Raw genomic sequence first — 16,294 nt, forward strand, 5'->3', positions numbered from 1 at the left:
TTTTGTGCTCAGCCTTAAACAAAAATGCAGATCCCAGCCACGCCCTGTGAATTACTTTGTGAAGTGCTGTGTCGTGAACCTAGTTGCAGCCTGGAGCTCCACAGAGTGCTCCTGACAGGCAGAGGATCCGCACACTGGTTAGAATAGGGAAGCATGTCAGGGAGAAGTAGCCCTTACGGTATGCTGATAACATGGGCCCTCATTTGAGAAGTTCTCATTACTTCCTCAGATTTCTCCAAGTTACTGTGCTGTTTTCCTGCCTTTCAGGTTCCTTATGAGATGTAACAGTTCTGGGCCTCATCATCATTTTGTTCTTTTCTAGCTTTCCAAACCCAACTGGGATCTTTTTGCTTCTTTAATTCTATTTTTGATTTTCCATACTTTCTGGGGTTCTCTTAAATTTTAAGCCAGGGTAACTCAAAAGGAAAAGTTGGAGAGTCAGCAGTGTCATAACAGTGGGAAATCTGGCTTGTAGGATCACAGAGCTAACTAGTTCAGTGACTATGTGTACTAGTCAGGGTTCAGCCACAGAAGCAAAACCAATAGGAAATTATATATATACATACATATATATATATTGCTAGAAAGTGACCTGTCATTGGGGGAGTTGAAAGGTCAAGTCAGAAATTTGTAAGGTAGGCCGTCAGAAAGTTCAGGCTAGAACTCTCAGGCATAGGCTGAAGCTGCTGTCCACAAAGAGAATTCCTTCTTCATGAACCTTCAGCTCTGATTTTAAGGCCTTGCAACTGATTGAATCAGGCCCATCCAGATTATCTGAGATAACCTCCCTTACTTAAACTGGTTATGAATTTTAATCACTTGTACACCATACCATCACAGCAACACCTAGATTAGAACTAAACTGACATCAAAAGACCATCACACCATGGATGAGTCAGTTCTTCCTCATGAGTCTCTGGTTGCTCCCTTGTAACTGAGCAGGATGGATTAAGGTCCCCTCTACTTTTCCTCCTTTGTGCTTTACCAGGGAAAACCAGTACCAGTGAAATTTCCTTAGTACCCAGTACATTATTTTTATTCAGCGCTTTTTCAGAACTGATTACATATCTAGGCCTGGGGAATGAATTCCAATTGATTGGAGTTCTAGGGCTAGACTTTTTCCAGGGGTAATAGCCAGTACCCTCTGACAGTATCAGATACATTGTCAATCATTATTTCCTTGTTTAAACAAGTAAACACAGGGATAAATCAACTATCAGTAGGGTCTAGAGAGCAGCTAGGCCCAACCATAGGCAAGGGCAAGTGGTTGAAGAAATGTTTAGAGTGCTATTTAGTGAGGAGGGTAGAAGGAAAATTTCCCTATCTCCCGCCTTCTTTTGCTTAAGCAGAAGAGAATATAGCCTCCATTAAAACTGTCTTTTATCCAGGGAGCCTCAGAAGAAAGGTGACTGAGTCACAAACCCAAGAGAGTGACTAACAGTTGACAGTCAGGGCAGCTGAACACTCATGGCTGTAGCCTAGAAGTGGGATCTTTGGAATCCATTTCTTACTCTGCCACTGTCTTCAGCTTAAGTTTTCTGACATAAGGACATGAGAACAGGACTATCTCACCTAGCCTGGATTCAGAAAATGTTTTTATGACTAAATGAAAAAACAGGCTTTTTCATGGGAGTTTGCCAGGAGGAGATTAAGGAATGTCATTCTGATCAGCAGGAGTGAGCATGCACATGTGTGCACATTGGGGCTGGAGAGAGTGGTAGAGGCACCCCTACTGGGCTGCAGAATTTACAGAATGCTTTTATATCTTTTTTAATTTGAGCTCCTAGCAGGCTTACAAGGTATGCAGATAGTAATCATTATCTCCATTTGACAAGTGATGCAAACGCAGAGAAGTTAATTGGCTCATCTAAGGTGACAGAGCTAGTAAGCAGTCCCTTTGTCCATGTGTGTGGGAACCAGAATTTTCCAGCTCCCTAGATTCTAAGCCACTACCTTTTCCCTAATGTCTTGCTGTGGAATGCCATCTTGGAATGAAAATTGGAATGGGGTTTTCGTGGCCTGCGAGGAGAGGACACTTATGAGTCCTAGGTAATGAATAGGAACTTTATCAGGATTTAATTGTCAGTGAATTACAAGGTTGTGTTATCACAGTGCAGTTAAGTTCTATCTTCTGCCAGTACCCACAGCTGCTGTATTTAAGAGCTCTAAGTCCCATTTATAAGAACCATCCATGGGAGAGCTGGGGAACCCCAGACTGCAGGGAGCCTCTTGGACCTACCATTCCATTGGAGAGATACACACTAAAGGAGAGAGCCCCCTAACTTCTCAGCAGATGTAACCCAGTAGGGCAAATCCATGTGTTTTGTTGAAGGAGAAGTTATTTTCACATTATGCTCTGCTATGTACATGCCAGAGTGAGTGAGCTTATAAATGTGATTTATTTAAGATAATCAACAAGGACCTGTATAGGACAGGGAACTCTGCTCAATATTCTTTAATAATCTATAAGGGAAAAGAATCTGGAAAAGAATGAATATATGTGTATGTATAACTGAATTGCTTTGCTGTACACCTGAAACTAACACAACATTGTAAATCAACTATATTTCAATTTTTAAAAAGTGATTTATTGGGCTTCCCTGGTGGCATAGTGGTTGAGAGTCCGCCTGCCGATGCAGGGGACACGGGTTCGTGCCCTGGTCCGGGAAGATCCCACATGCCGCGGAGCGGCTGGGCCCGTGAGCCATGGCCGCTGAGCCTGCGCGGCCGGAGCCTGTGCTCCGCAACGGGAGAGGCCACAACAGTGAGAGGCCCGCATACTGCAAAAAAAAAAAAAGTGATTTATTTAGATGATGTTTTAGGTTTTCTGCTCCAAATGCTGGTACAAGTAGTAACCATGAGATTGTGAGGAACTGATTTGATGACAGCAAGCAAGGGTTAGAAAATAAAAGGTCTATGCTCTGAGATATTCTCGAGGTCACTAAAGATTGGTGTTATGTGATCCTCTTTGACTTTTCTTTTTAAATTTTTTTTCTGTTTGACTTTTTGTATAAAGTTTTGGGGAGACGTAGTACATATTGAAAACCAAGTTTGCAGATGACTCTTAGCAAAATAGTGAGAGGAAGTCAGTCAGCAAATATTAATTGAACACCACCATTGGGCTAAGCATTGTTCTAGGAGCTAGTGACCAAGACAGAGTGCTCACCCTCAAAACATTTATACTTCATTGGCAGAGAAATAGACAATAAAGGTATAAATAAGATAATTTAAAGACTAATGTGTGCTCTGGAAAACATAACCAGGTAATTTGAGAGAGTGTGACTATCCTTGCTTTGTCAGTGTGGTCAGGGATCGCTTCTCTGAAGAGGAGACACTTTTGCTGAGAGAAGTTGGAAAAGCTGAGGTTTGTCAGCTGTTGTTCCGGGGTACTGCTCCAGCTGTCAGCCTCAGTAGCATTATTTGTGCACATACAGGTACATACACCTGTCACTTTTTACTTCCTTGGTACTTCTGATTGATCTATTCTGTAGGCTGAGGCCCTAGGGAGTGTACTGAATTACCTTCCTGACTCCTTTTTCCAGGGGGTTCTTCATAAGCAAATGTGTGTCTGAAGCACTGACACAGAGTGGAAATGGTTATATAATCTGATCTTGAAGCTCCTACCGAAAGGGTCAACAGAGGGAAGGCAAATAGGATTGTAAGCTGTAGATCCTGCTTTGACATTTTTGCCCCAGTTGGCTGTACTGGTGGGGCTAGAAGGACCCTCTGGCTCTTCTTTCCCTGACTTCCTCTCGTGGGAACCTCCTTCTTAGAGGTTTTGGGTTCTGTACCTTCAAGGATGCTCTTTTGGACCCAATTTTATTTCCTTGTCTCTAGGTTTCAGCTCCGGCACAGGAACAGGAAATGCATTCGGAGGAGATGACAGCCTTGGGTGCAACAGAGGAATCTCCTCCTACCTCACTCCTCAGTGAGGGTTCGGCACCTGGAGCCCACCCGGAGCCTCCTGGTGACCCTGGGGCACACCACCACCTCCCCAGTGGGCACTCTGGTACTCACCTCCTCTGCTTTGGCCTTAAGTCATTCCTCCTTTCTCTCTTTCGGAGTCTCCTTTCCTTCATCTCCCCATCTCCCACTCCATTGGAGTCCCTTATTGCCCTGCCCCGTGTCTTCCTTCCCTAGTGACTTTGTTTGTTCTTTTTGCTTATTCTCCAATCATTCGTGTATTTAGCACATTTTTGTCAAGCACGTTTCATGGCAAAGGCACTGTTGAGGACCAGAGAGATGTAGTATGCCAGCCCTGCTTCCAAAGAGCTTGTTATCTAGTTGGCAGAGAGTCAGTCCTAAGTGCAAGAAGAGGCAGCCTCATAAGATACATTTGAGTGATATCTGTCCGCAGGCATTTGGTGCCGTCACGGATGAGCCATGTGGGCATTGTAAACGGTGATCGAGATCATGTAGGGCTGAAGCAAAGACACTCGCTAAGTAGGAGTTCCTTGGACCCCATTGAGGTCGGGTCAGGAAGGACTTATTTGGGAGCCTGGGGTCTGTTTGTGCAGGGCCTTTGGATGGAGGCCAGGAAGATTTTGGGGGCAGGGGATTGAAGTGTTAGAAACAGTATTTCAGAAGGATTACTGTGGCACATGAGCACTGTGGGTTGAGTGTGGAGACCAGTGACCGGGAGCCTCACTAGGAGGCTAGTGTAGAACAGATGTGAGGCAGTAATTGCCTGAGTGGGTTTGAGTGGAATGGAAAGTGATAGATGTGACACATATTTGAACAAAGAATCCATGGGACAATGGAGAGGAGGGAGAATTAGCGGGTTTTGGCCGATGTTTGGAATCACTGAGAAAACTTGGGAAGTCAGGAAAGGAAGATGGAAATATGCACTTTAGACACTGAATTTCAAGTGCTGTGGGACACCCAAGTGAAATGTCCAGTAGGCAACTGGAGGCTTGTGATGGGGGTCTCAGAGAGAACTGACAGCTTAAGAGTAGAGATTGGGAGTCGTGAGATCTCTGAGAGAGGGAAAGGGGAACCTCTGAGGCCTGAACGCCTGCAGTGTCCATGATGAGAGGGCAGGTGCAGGAAGAGAAGCCAGGGAATGAGGGGCAGAGAGGTGAGGGGGAGGCCAGGCAGGCTGCTGCTGGGGAAGCCATGGGAGACAGAAGGTGGTCAGAAGTGTAGCTTCCTTCCGAGAGTGGGAGAGAGAGGGCTAGAAGGAGCCGCCAGTTCGGTTTGAACGGGGACCTTCTGTGCCTCCAGGGAAAATTCACAGTTCACAAATGATAATGCCTTTATGGAACGGGGATGAGGGTCCGTGTGTGTGGAGCCACCTGGGTTCTCTTGAATCCACTTGCTGGGTTACAGACCTCATTGGAGCCAAGAGCAGGGCTGGTCCCACTCAGAGCTTTCTTTCCTCCCTCAGCTCAGCATGCTTCCCCAGTGCCTGCCCTTCCCCAAGTGGGGAACGTAGGAGACCAAGCAGCGGCAACTGTGCTCCGGATGGTCAGGCCCCAGGTGAGCTTCCTGAGTTCCAAGTCTGTGGCCCAGGAATAGCTAGAGCTCATCTCCGGGCCTCTGGCCCATTCTGAGTCTGCTCCTGTGGCTTCTCCTGGAGCTGGTCCTGTCCTAGATTTGTCCTTTTTTTTTTTTGGCCGCACCCCACGGCTTGTGGGATCTTATAATAGTTCCCCAACCAGGGATTGAACCTGGGCCCATGACAGTGAAAGCACTGAGTCTTAACCACTGCACCACCAGGGAATTCCCTGGACTTGTCCTTTTAATCTGTCTTTCCCAGATTCCGCCCCCCACCCCCGCCCATTTTACCACCAGGATCCCCGACCCTGTTCTCTTGGTGCCCCTAATGACTGCTTTCCAGGCTGGGAATGTCCCTGAGCAATAGAAGCTTGTCATTCCAGGAGGCTGCAGAGTTCGAGTTCCTGTCTGTGGACTATACTCAGAAGAAGTGGAAAGGTCCAGCACTCAGCCAGAAAGCAGCCCTGTACCGGAACATCGTGCCAGAAAATTGCTGCAGCCTGGCTTCATTGGGTAATGACTCTGTTACCCAGTAACTTAGAGTCAGCCTTCTTTACATATTTTTTGCTATATTCTTTTTCTTTTTTTAACTTTTTATTATGAAAATATAAAGAGACAAAGTGGAGAGAATAGTATAATGAACCCCTCTACATCATCATCCACTTTAACAGTTGCTAACATTCTTTTTACTTTCTTATTAATTGAACTGGGCTGGTTTAGTTAAGAGTTTGTAATTGGAAGGAATAGAAAGCCACTCAGTTGTTGTAAGCAATGAGCTAAGTTACTTACAATAAGGCTAAAGGAATGGAAACCTAGAACAAACTGACCAGCTAGACCAGACTTCAGGAAACAAAGCCTTGTAGGGTCTTGGGAGCCTGGGAGCCACAGCAGCAAAAGTGAAAGGATTTTTACACCAGTGTCGTAAAATGGCTGTGCTCTGTGTATCTGTTTTCTCCTCCCTCTGATATCCATTCTCTTCACTCTCAATCTTTTGTCAGAGCTCCTTTTTAGTTAGACTTTCTATTTCCTCACATGTTCTGCTTGCTTTGGCTCCCAATGGCTTGCCTTCTCTCCATGCATCATTTCAGCGTGGGCTTCTACTTGTAATTTCCTTCATCTTGTCCTACCTTCAGTTCAGAATTTATGTAGAGATGAACTCCAAGGGTGGTTCAGCCATTAAATAACATCTTTGTTTGAGCGGAACTTTGGTCCTTGCTGCAAAGAGGCAGATGATTAATCTACAGATAAGCCACACTTGGGTCTAGTGCTTGGCCCTGTTCCAGTCACCTATTGTCCATCATGGGATGAGCTGGATTGTTTGTCACAAAGCATGGTTGCCTCAGCTTCTCCTTCAGAAAGATTGGGGCAGGGCTGCTTCCTGGAAGGAGCTGTTGTCAGGGCAGGTTCTGGGCTTGACCGTCCTAGGACAGTAGCCTACTCTGGAGAGGGTGGGCTTAGAAGTGAGAGATTCAGACAACTACAACTTGCACACACTAAATTAGCATGAAGGTTTATAGCCCTGATGTAGATGTCATTGAAAGGAACCAACATTTTTACGTTAAGCTATAATCATAATTGCTCTGCCTTCTCCCAGTTTTTGTACTGAAAAATCCTCACTCTCTTTATGATTCCTGATTATCAAGATACCAAAAACATGTTTGATTTATATTTCAAGTTATTGATGCCATTCTTAGTTTTTTTTGGGTTTTTTTGATGTGGACCATTTTTGAAGTCTTTATTGAATTTATTACAATATTGCTTCTGTTTTATGTTTTGGTTTTTTGTCCTAGAGGCATGTGGGATCTTAGCTCCCCAACCAGGGATCAAACCTGCACCCCCTGCATTAGAAGGTGAAGTATTAAGCACTGGACTGCAAGCGAAGTCCCCCGTTAGTTTTATTTATTTATTTTTGTCTGCGTTGGGTCTTAGTTGCTGCGAGCGGGCTTTCTCTACTTGCGGCTTGTGGGGGCTACTCTTTGTTGTGGTGCACGGGCTTCTCATTGTGATGACTTCTCTTGTTACGGATCACGGGATCTAGGTGCACGGGCTTCAGTAGTTGTGGCACGTGAGCTTCAGTAGTTGTGGCGCACGGGCTTAGCTGCTCCACGGCATGTGGGATCTTCCGGACCAGGGCTCGAACCCGTGGCCCCTGCATTGTCAGGCGGATTCTTAACCACTGCACCACCAGGGAAGCCCCATTCCTAGTTTTTATAGGAGTGCAGTATTGTACTTACCAGTCAGTGCTCCAGGGACTAGGGGGTACCCAATTTTATAGCTTTGCTTTCCCCTTCAATACTTTTCCCCAGTATTTCTCTGCCCATGGCTTCTCCAAATCTTGTCACTGTCCTGTTACACCAGAATCACGCCTTTATATACACTTTTTCCTAACCATATCCTCATAATATAAATTTCCCTTCTACTCTCAGGTTGTCCCACATTGTTTCTCATATTTGATTTGAGGTATTTGCCACCACTCTCTCTCCCCAATATCTTTGCTGAGAACTGTGGAACCATACAATGTCATGGTTGGAAAGGACCTTAGAGTTCATCATTTTACTAAGGAGATGTCACATCTAAGTGACTTCTGGAAGATCACACCATGCTTTACAGTCTGGTCTCTTGCCTTTCAACTGGCCTATTCACCTGGCTGTGCTGGCTCAGCATCCCTCTGTCCTGATAGCTCTTCTTCTGCCTTCCTCCACTGACCAGCTTCCCCTCATTGTTTTTCTGTCCATGAAGAGAAATTTGAGCTGTTTTCTCATTTTCTCTCCTGTTCTCAATGTGTCTCCTCATTCCTTACCCATAATATGAATTTTTTTTTAGGTACATAGGCTCTTGATAGTTCAGTTCCTCAGTAGGGTAAGAGTGAGTAACAGTTGTTTTCTTCTTTCCTTTGGCAGCAGGTGAGAACAGGGTGGAGAGTTCAGAGTTGCCTCCAAAGCAGGAAATTTCTGAAGAATCGGAGTCATCTGATAGGACCTCAGGAGTACTCTATGGAGTGATTCCTGGAGGACCAGAAGCTGGAGATGCCTGTGAAGAGGCTTTAGAGAAGCTAGAAGTTCAACCCTCAGGTGATCAAGGGAGCAGACTGAAGAGCGATTTCTTGGAAATAACACAGGAGGATAAAAATAAATGCACAAAAGATGAATGTGATGAATATAAGGAACTTGAGGAACACCCAGATCTGTCCTCAAGTCCTGCAGAACATCAGGAAATTCTGGAGGGACAGAAATTCTGTCACTGTGATGAATGTGGCAAAGCTTTTAATCGGAGTTCTCACCTCATTGGGCATCAGAGAATCCACACTGGGGAGAAACCCTATGAGTGCAATGCGTGTGGCAAGACCTTCAGGCAGACCTCTCAGCTTATAGTCCATCTCAGAATCCACACAGGGGAAAAGCCCTATGAATGCAGTGATTGTGGAAAGACCTATCGCCACAGCTCCCATCTCATTCAACACCAGATACTCCATAATGGGGAGAAATCATATAAATGTAACGAATGTGCAAAAGCTTTCACTCAGAGTTCCCAACTCATTGACCACCAGAGAACCCATACTGGGGAGAAACCCTATGAATGCAATGAGTGTGGGGAGGCCTTCATTCGGAGTAAAAGACTTGTCCAGCATCAGGTACTTCACAGTGGTAAGAAACCTTACAAGTGTAATGAGTGTGGGAAAGCTTTCTGTTCCAACAGAAATCTTATTGACCATCAGAGGATCCACACTGGGGAGAAGCCTTATGAGTGTAATGAATGTGGCAAGGCCTTCAGTCGAAGTAAATGTCTTATTCGACATCAGAGCCTCCACACTGGGGAAAAACCATTCAAATGCAGTGAGTGTGGGAAAGCCTTTAATCAGAATTCTCAACTTGTTGACCATGAGCGAATTCATACTGGAGAAAAACCTTTTGAATGTAATGAGTGTGGTAAGGCATTCAGTCTGAGTAAATGTCTCATTCGACATCAGAGACTTCACACGGGTGAAAAGCCCTATAAATGCAAAGAGTGTGGAAAATCCTTCAATCAAAACTCACATCTTATTATACACCAGAGAATTCACACTGGTGAGAAACCTTATGAATGTAATGAATGTGGGAAGGTCTTCAGTTATAGCTCCAGTCTTATGGTACATCAGAGAACTCATACTGGGGAGAAACCCTATAAGTGCAAAGATTGTGAGAAGGCTTTTAGTGACAGCTCACAGCTCATTGTGCATCAGAGAGTTCACACTGGAGAGAAACCCTATGAGTGTATTGAGTGTGGGAAAGCCTTCAGTCAGCGTTCTACTTTCAATCACCACCAGCGAACTCACACTGGAGAAAAGCAGTCAGGTCTGACTCGGTCTGTTTTTTAAGACGTGATTCTCTAAGACAGCAAGGAACTTTGAGTTAAGGTTTCTATATAAGAAGTATGCTCACCCTGGTCTCCTCTTGGAACCACTAATCAAAGTGGATCATTCCTTAAACGCTCTCTGGTGGTCAGGAAGGTGGGAGAGTGGGAGTAACAGTACGGTCCTTCCCCAGTAAGGACTACACATTTCATGTGCTTGTAGATTTCTTTCCTTCTTTCTTTTATTCATCTGTTTAAAAATCTATCTCATTTCTTACTTAGGCATCCCAAAATCAGAACGTGTACTTCTCAAAGACAGAGGTATTTCCTTATTTGTTCCACTTCCTCCATTTTACCATTTACATAAAGTCGTTCTCCAAGGTACTGATTCATTTTTTCTCTTGGCTGTGGCCCTCCTTATCTACTTTTTGAACTTCTAATATAGTCCCTCATCACTTACGTTCCCTGTCTAGAAAATCTTTTTTCTTTTGCTAATTTGTGTCCCTCAGAACCTGCCAGATCTAACTCATCTCTGAAAGACTTTCTTCTTCAAATACGTCTTCATTCATCTTAAACTGCTATTCGTTGGACCTCAGTGCTTTGAGTTAGCTGGTGCTATGTGTACAACTGTTGTTAAATTGCGTTGTAAATTATTCTCTATTTAATGCATATGTGTTCATACCAACTCATTATAGGCTCTTTGAGGTTGGGTATAGTATCTATTTCTTTTAGTATGTAGATAATAATTTTCATATGGTAGTTTAATAAATACCTTTTGAAAACTCAGCTCTGTAATTGAATCATCCTTAAATTGGACACAATCTCCCCTCCCCCCATCCCCACCAGACTAGAAGCTTCTAAAGATAGGAGTGACATCTCTTCATAGGATATCTCATATAAAGCCCTCATTGATATCTTCTACATGTACCCCTGGAAGTCTCACTATTGTTACTTCATTGTTGGTTTCTGATAAATATTCTATTGGGTTTAGGAATTTTCCTTCTTTTCCTATTTTTTTCTTTGTTTTGGCCATTCTGCACAGCATGCAGCATCTTAGTTCCCTGACCAGGGATCAAACCCACATCCCCTGCATCTGAAGCTTGGAGTCTAAACTACTGGACTGCCAGGGAAGTCCCTATTCCTGTATTTAGAAGCAGCAATATAATACAGTAGTTAAAAGAACAGATTTTTGTGCCTGGTACTCTAGGTTCAAATCCTGACTCCTTACTTTCTTACATGTGTGATCCTGAGTAAGTCATTTAGTTTCCTTGTGTCTAGCCCTTCCATATATAAAATGGAGCTACCTCAGGGCTGTGAAGGTTAAATTAGTTCATAAGTGTAAGGCACTTAAAGCAGTGCTTGGCACATACTATACCCTATAATAATTATTATTTTGTATTTTGAGTTTTTGTTATGTTTTTTAAGTTCTACCACGTTTTTTTTAAAAAAAAAATCTGTAATTTTACAGATAATGTCTTTTATTTTTGTAATTTTAGGGGGACCAAGTTTCTAGATAATTGAAAGTTCCTTGCACTCCTGGAATAGAATCCATTTGTTAATGATGTTTTAAGTACAGAACCAAGTTGAATTTACTAATAAGGTTTTGCCTGCCTTTCAAAATATATTTGTTTTTCTTTAATTACTCTGGAAGAGTTTGAATAACGTGGGAATTATTCTTTGAACAGTAAAAATAACGGGGCTTGATCCATTTTGGGGGATGAGGGAATTGAGAGGGACAAGTCTTTTTTTTGTCCTGCCCCGCCCCAAGAAGCATAAATCGTTAGCAACATTTTGATTTCTTCAATTACTGCCCTCTTTAAGTTTCTACCTCTGTGTAAATTTTGGTGAGCTGTATCTGGAAATCATCCTTTCTACTGGAATGTCAGAGAGTGGCATAAAGCTACACCTAGTATTCTGTAAAGTTTTTTTTTTTTTTTTTTTTTTGGGGGTACGCGGGCCTCTCACTGTTTTAGCCTCTCCTGTTGCAGAGCACAGGCTCCGGACGCGCAGGCTCAGCGGCCATGGCTCATGGGCTCAGCCACCCCGTAGCATGTGGGATCTTCCCGGACCGGGGCACAAACCCGTGTCCCCTGCACCGGCAGGCAGACTCCCAATTACTGTGCCACCAGGGAAGCCCTGTAAAGTCCTTTTACTCTCTTTTGTATATGTAGTTAGAGCTGTGTTTCATCCACAGTTTTATTTTTACAGATTTTATTTAGTTATTTTTTAGGCTGCACTGGGTCTTCCTTGCTGTGCGCGGGCTTTCTCTAGTTGTGGCGAGTGGGGGCCACTCCTTGCTGCAGTGCGCAGGCCTTTCACTGCAGTGGCTTCTCTTGTTGCGGAGCACGGGCTGTAGGCCTGCAGGCTTCAGTAATTGTGGCTCACAGGCTCTAGAGCGCAGGCTCAGTAGTGGTGGCGCATGGGCTTAGTTGCTCAGCAGCATGTGGGATCTTCCTGGACCAGGGCTCAAACCCATGTCCCCTGCACCGGCAGGCGGACTCCCAACTACTGCACCACCAGGGAAGCCCCCACCCATAATGTTTTAAATTTTGGTTTCCTTTCAGTTTTCCTTTCATGATTGCCAAGTTTGGGGCGGGGGGGGGGGTTGTTTTTGTTTTTGTTTTTTTTGATGTGGACCATTTTTAAAGTCTTTATTGAATCTGTTACAATATTGCTTCAGTTTTATGATTTTTGGTTTTTTGGCTGAGAAGCATGTGGGATCTTAGCTCCCCAACCAGGGATTGAACCCGCACCCCCTGCATTAGAAGACAAAGTCTTAAGCACTGGACCACCAGGGAGGCCCTTGAATATATTTTTTTCATATGTCCTTTTACTGCCTCAAGTTGCAGAGACTTTATTAGCCTCATATTTCATTTGTCTTTTTCTTCACTAATCAACAATATTTGCCCCAAGATAGGGAAAGTGGGTTTTCCTTGAATTGCTTTATATTCTATTTGCATGCTGTTAAAATTGTCTGTTTAGACTTGGAGCTAGAAGGTGAGTTATAAATTTATACTACTAATATGCTGTGCAGCAGTAAAGAAGTAAAGGAGCAGCTCGACCTTTTGCTAATCTGGTTGCAAACCTTCCGCCCAGAGCCCTCTTTTCTTTTTCTCTCAGCCTTCACACTATGGGTACAGCGGAGGCTCCTTCCATGTGCTCTACCTGTTGCTAATAGCTTTGTTTTAAAAGAACTGAACGTGGAAAAAACTTCAGTCACAACTCAGACTTTATTTTACCTCGGCAACTCCAAACTGAGGAAAGAAACTATTCCTGATATAAGTGTGAGAAAATATTCAGTTGTGTGAACATCCACCAGAGACTTTATGCTTACAAGGAAGTCTACTTATTTGTGTGTGGGAAAGCCTTGGTTATAGTTTATTTCTTGTTTGGCTTAACAAAACCCACCTGAGTTTTGGATTTTAGAGGGCAAGAAATCATTCATCCAGAGCTGCTATTATTTTGTACACATTTTTGAAAAATATTATTCCTGGAATAAGTGTAGAGAAGCTTTTAGTTATAGCACATGGCTTCTGCTCCATTCATGAGTCCACAATGCAAGTAAAGAATTACAGTAAGCAGTGTGATGGAGCTCCCAATTTGTTTTTAAAAATCAAAGTTTGGGGGCTTCCCTGGTGGCTCAGTGGTTAAGAATCCGCCTGCCAGTGCAGGGGACATGGGTTCGAGCCCTGGTCCAGGAGGATCCCACATGCCGCGGAGCAACTAGGCCCATGCGCCGCAACTGCTGAGCCTGTGCCCTAGAGCCTTCGAGCCACAGCTACTGAAGCCCGCGCACCCAGAGCCCGTGTTCCGCAACAACAGAAGCCACTGCAATGAGAAGCCCGTGCACAGCAACGAAGACCCAACGCAGCCATAAATAAATAGATAAATTTAAAAAAATAAAAAATAAAAATAAAAATCAAAGTTTGGGACTTCCCTGGCACTCCAGTGGTTAGGACTCCACGCTTCCATTGCAGGGGGCACGGGTTCAATCCCTGATCCAGGAACTAAGATCCTGTATGACACATGGCACAGCCAAAAAATTTTTTAAGAAAACAGACAAAATTTATACCCAGGAGATAGTTAAGGTGACCAAATATGGTGGTAAACGTGTTAGGAGCTGGACACTTACCCTCTTACCTCTTACACACAAAGAAATTATTCCACAGCTATATTCTGCATCCCAAACCCTGGTAATTCAACTTCTAAGACCAGTAGGAAAGGTCCAGAGATTTTGGGTGCTGACAAGTTGACGAGTACTGTCCCATGCTGGAAGACATTTCTGTGAAGTTGTCGACCTCTTGGAGTGTTACAAAGGATACTCTAGGTGTTAGGGACAAATTGTGAATACCCACAAGGTGGCTTTTGCTCTATAGAAAATTAAAAACAAACCCCCTATCCCCCCTAACATTAGGATGTGTTCTAGCCTGATGGGGCCTTGTAAAACTCTTGCCCAAGGGGGATAATGGGAAGGTGTTATGATGTCAGCTGGCTCCAAGTACCTTGTGGTACAGGTATTTGACCCAGGATAGGACATTGTAGACTGATTCCTTAGTGAACCACAACAGTCCTCCCACTAATATATGCACAGGACCAACGGCCTGTACTTTGCCCAGGTGGATGCCCTGTAGAATGAGTGCGCTTTCCCTTTCAAAACCTGTGAATATCCTGCGTGAAAACACAGTTTGAGAGAAATATTTGGTGTTCCACCCCCTTTTCTGATCTGTGACTCTTGGTTAGGAATTTGCAGCTGACTGAAAACATAATGTTTTTCCACCCTAGGTGGCGCAGTCCAATGACTTAAACTTTTCTAGAGATGTATGTACAGTTGGCATTTTATGATATCAGGCTTCTCCCCCAAGTCCCTTCCAGTTGCATTGTCTTGTGTATGGATGATGCATTTACAAGATATTAAGTTTCCCAAGCTGGTGTCATATGGATTGTGGATGGAAAGGGACAGAGCCAACAGTCACCCAAGATTTGAGTACAATGAGATGAAAGGACAGAGTAATCACAGGACGATATATATTCCTCTAAGATTAAATGAGGAGTGGTAACAACGGCTGCATGTTCAGGGTCATGGGGTGCATAGGTACATGCTCATCCACCAGGTTGTATACATTATACTTTGATTTCCATTTGGGTGAGATTGAAAAATGCTATATCCCCTCTCTGAGACTGTCTGTGTTGCTCCCCAAGGAAGGAGCGCTCAGAATGATGCAATTACACCATAACCGTAGTGACCCTAGCAAGTCAGCATGACCTGATTTCAGAAAAAGGCCACTAGTGAAACCTCTAGTCAGGCTGCCTCAACAATGAGCAAAAATAGATGACACTCAAGCTCTCACTGGGGAGCCACACTACTGGTGCCCTTAGGATTTGAGGTATGTGCAGCCAACTACAGGGGCCATTTATGAAGAAGGTGGTCATGGCAGCTGTTATGGTGCTAAAATTAAAGCCACTGGCAACTGTATTCTCCAGGCTAAGCTGTGCACTTACCACGTTATCCATTGTCAACATCTGTCCTAATGAGCAGCACTGAAATAACGAAGATAGTGAGTTATTTAAAAGACTTTCAAAAGAGAACCATTAGAAGAACTCTAGACAATTCACCTCTTCTCAGGGGATCCCTGAGGTTTCCACTGAGAGTGGATAAGTGGGATATTTGAACTGTATAATCAGGAACAGCTGGGCAATTCCCAAAAATCTGTGAGAACTAAGGAAGTTGCACATCTGGTTGGGGGCCTCTGATTTGCCCAGAGCAATATGCTCGAATAAGAGTCAGCAATATCTTGCATTGGGGCAGAGTTAAAGATGTGCTCTACCTGCCCTCCCCCAAACAAGAAGCTATAATGTCTTGGCCCATAATTAATATCAAGGGTAAAGCCATCTTCTGACATGCCACCTGCTCTGCATCTCCAGGTTCTGGAACACCCCTTTTCCTCTTCTTGGGGGAATCATGAGTTGGTTGCTTCTCAAGGAACTATGTTGCTTCTCAAGGAAGTTGGGTGTATTAGCCTGCTTGGGCTGCTGTAACGAAGTTCCACAGACTGGGTAGCTTAACCAACAGAAATTTGTTTTCTCACAGTTTTGGAGCTGAAAGTTTGAGATCAAGGTGTCAGCAGAGTTGACTTCTTCTGAAACCTCTCTCCTGGGCTTGTAGATGGGCATCTTCTCCTATCTTTACATGGTCTTCCCTCTGTTAGTTTATGTCCTAATTTCCTTTTCTTATACAGTGGTATTGAATTAAGATGTACCTTAATGATCTCATTTACCCTTTATTACCACTTTAAAGGCTCTATCCCTAAATATAATCGCATTGTGAGGTCCTGAGATTTAGGACTTCAACATACAAATTTGCGGGGGACACAATGTAGCCCATAGTATCAGTTTAACGGAAGGGCAAGTCTAGATTGACCTGCTAATGTGGGGAGTTGGCCTTATTCTTTTTTTTTTTTTTTTTATGCGG

The 16,294-nt window shown here is 43.9% G+C and overlaps 1 protein-coding gene across 1 annotated transcript in view; it reads left to right on the forward strand.

Moving 5' to 3' along the window:
• LOC103087035 (zinc finger protein with KRAB and SCAN domains 7) overlaps nucleotides 1-16,294 on the forward strand; it is a 32,214-nt gene that overhangs the window by 2,366 nt on the left and 13,554 nt on the right. Inside the window, exons 3-6 of the mRNA XM_007445719.1 lie at nucleotides 3,838-4,009; nucleotides 5,387-5,478; nucleotides 5,880-6,009; nucleotides 8,400-9,837. Coding sequence (XP_007445781.1) covers nucleotides 3,838-4,009; nucleotides 5,387-5,478; nucleotides 5,880-6,009; nucleotides 8,400-9,837 — 1,832 coding nt within the window. The remainder of the gene's footprint in view (nucleotides 1-3,837; nucleotides 4,010-5,386; nucleotides 5,479-5,879; nucleotides 6,010-8,399; nucleotides 9,838-16,294) is intronic.

The sequence above is a fragment of the Lipotes vexillifer genome, unplaced genomic scaffold (assembly GCF_000442215.2).
Source record: "Lipotes vexillifer unplaced genomic scaffold, Lipotes_vexillifer_v1.1 scaffold1136, whole genome shotgun sequence".
In the NCBI taxonomy this organism is placed as follows: domain Eukaryota; kingdom Metazoa; phylum Chordata; class Mammalia; order Artiodactyla; family Lipotidae; genus Lipotes; species Lipotes vexillifer.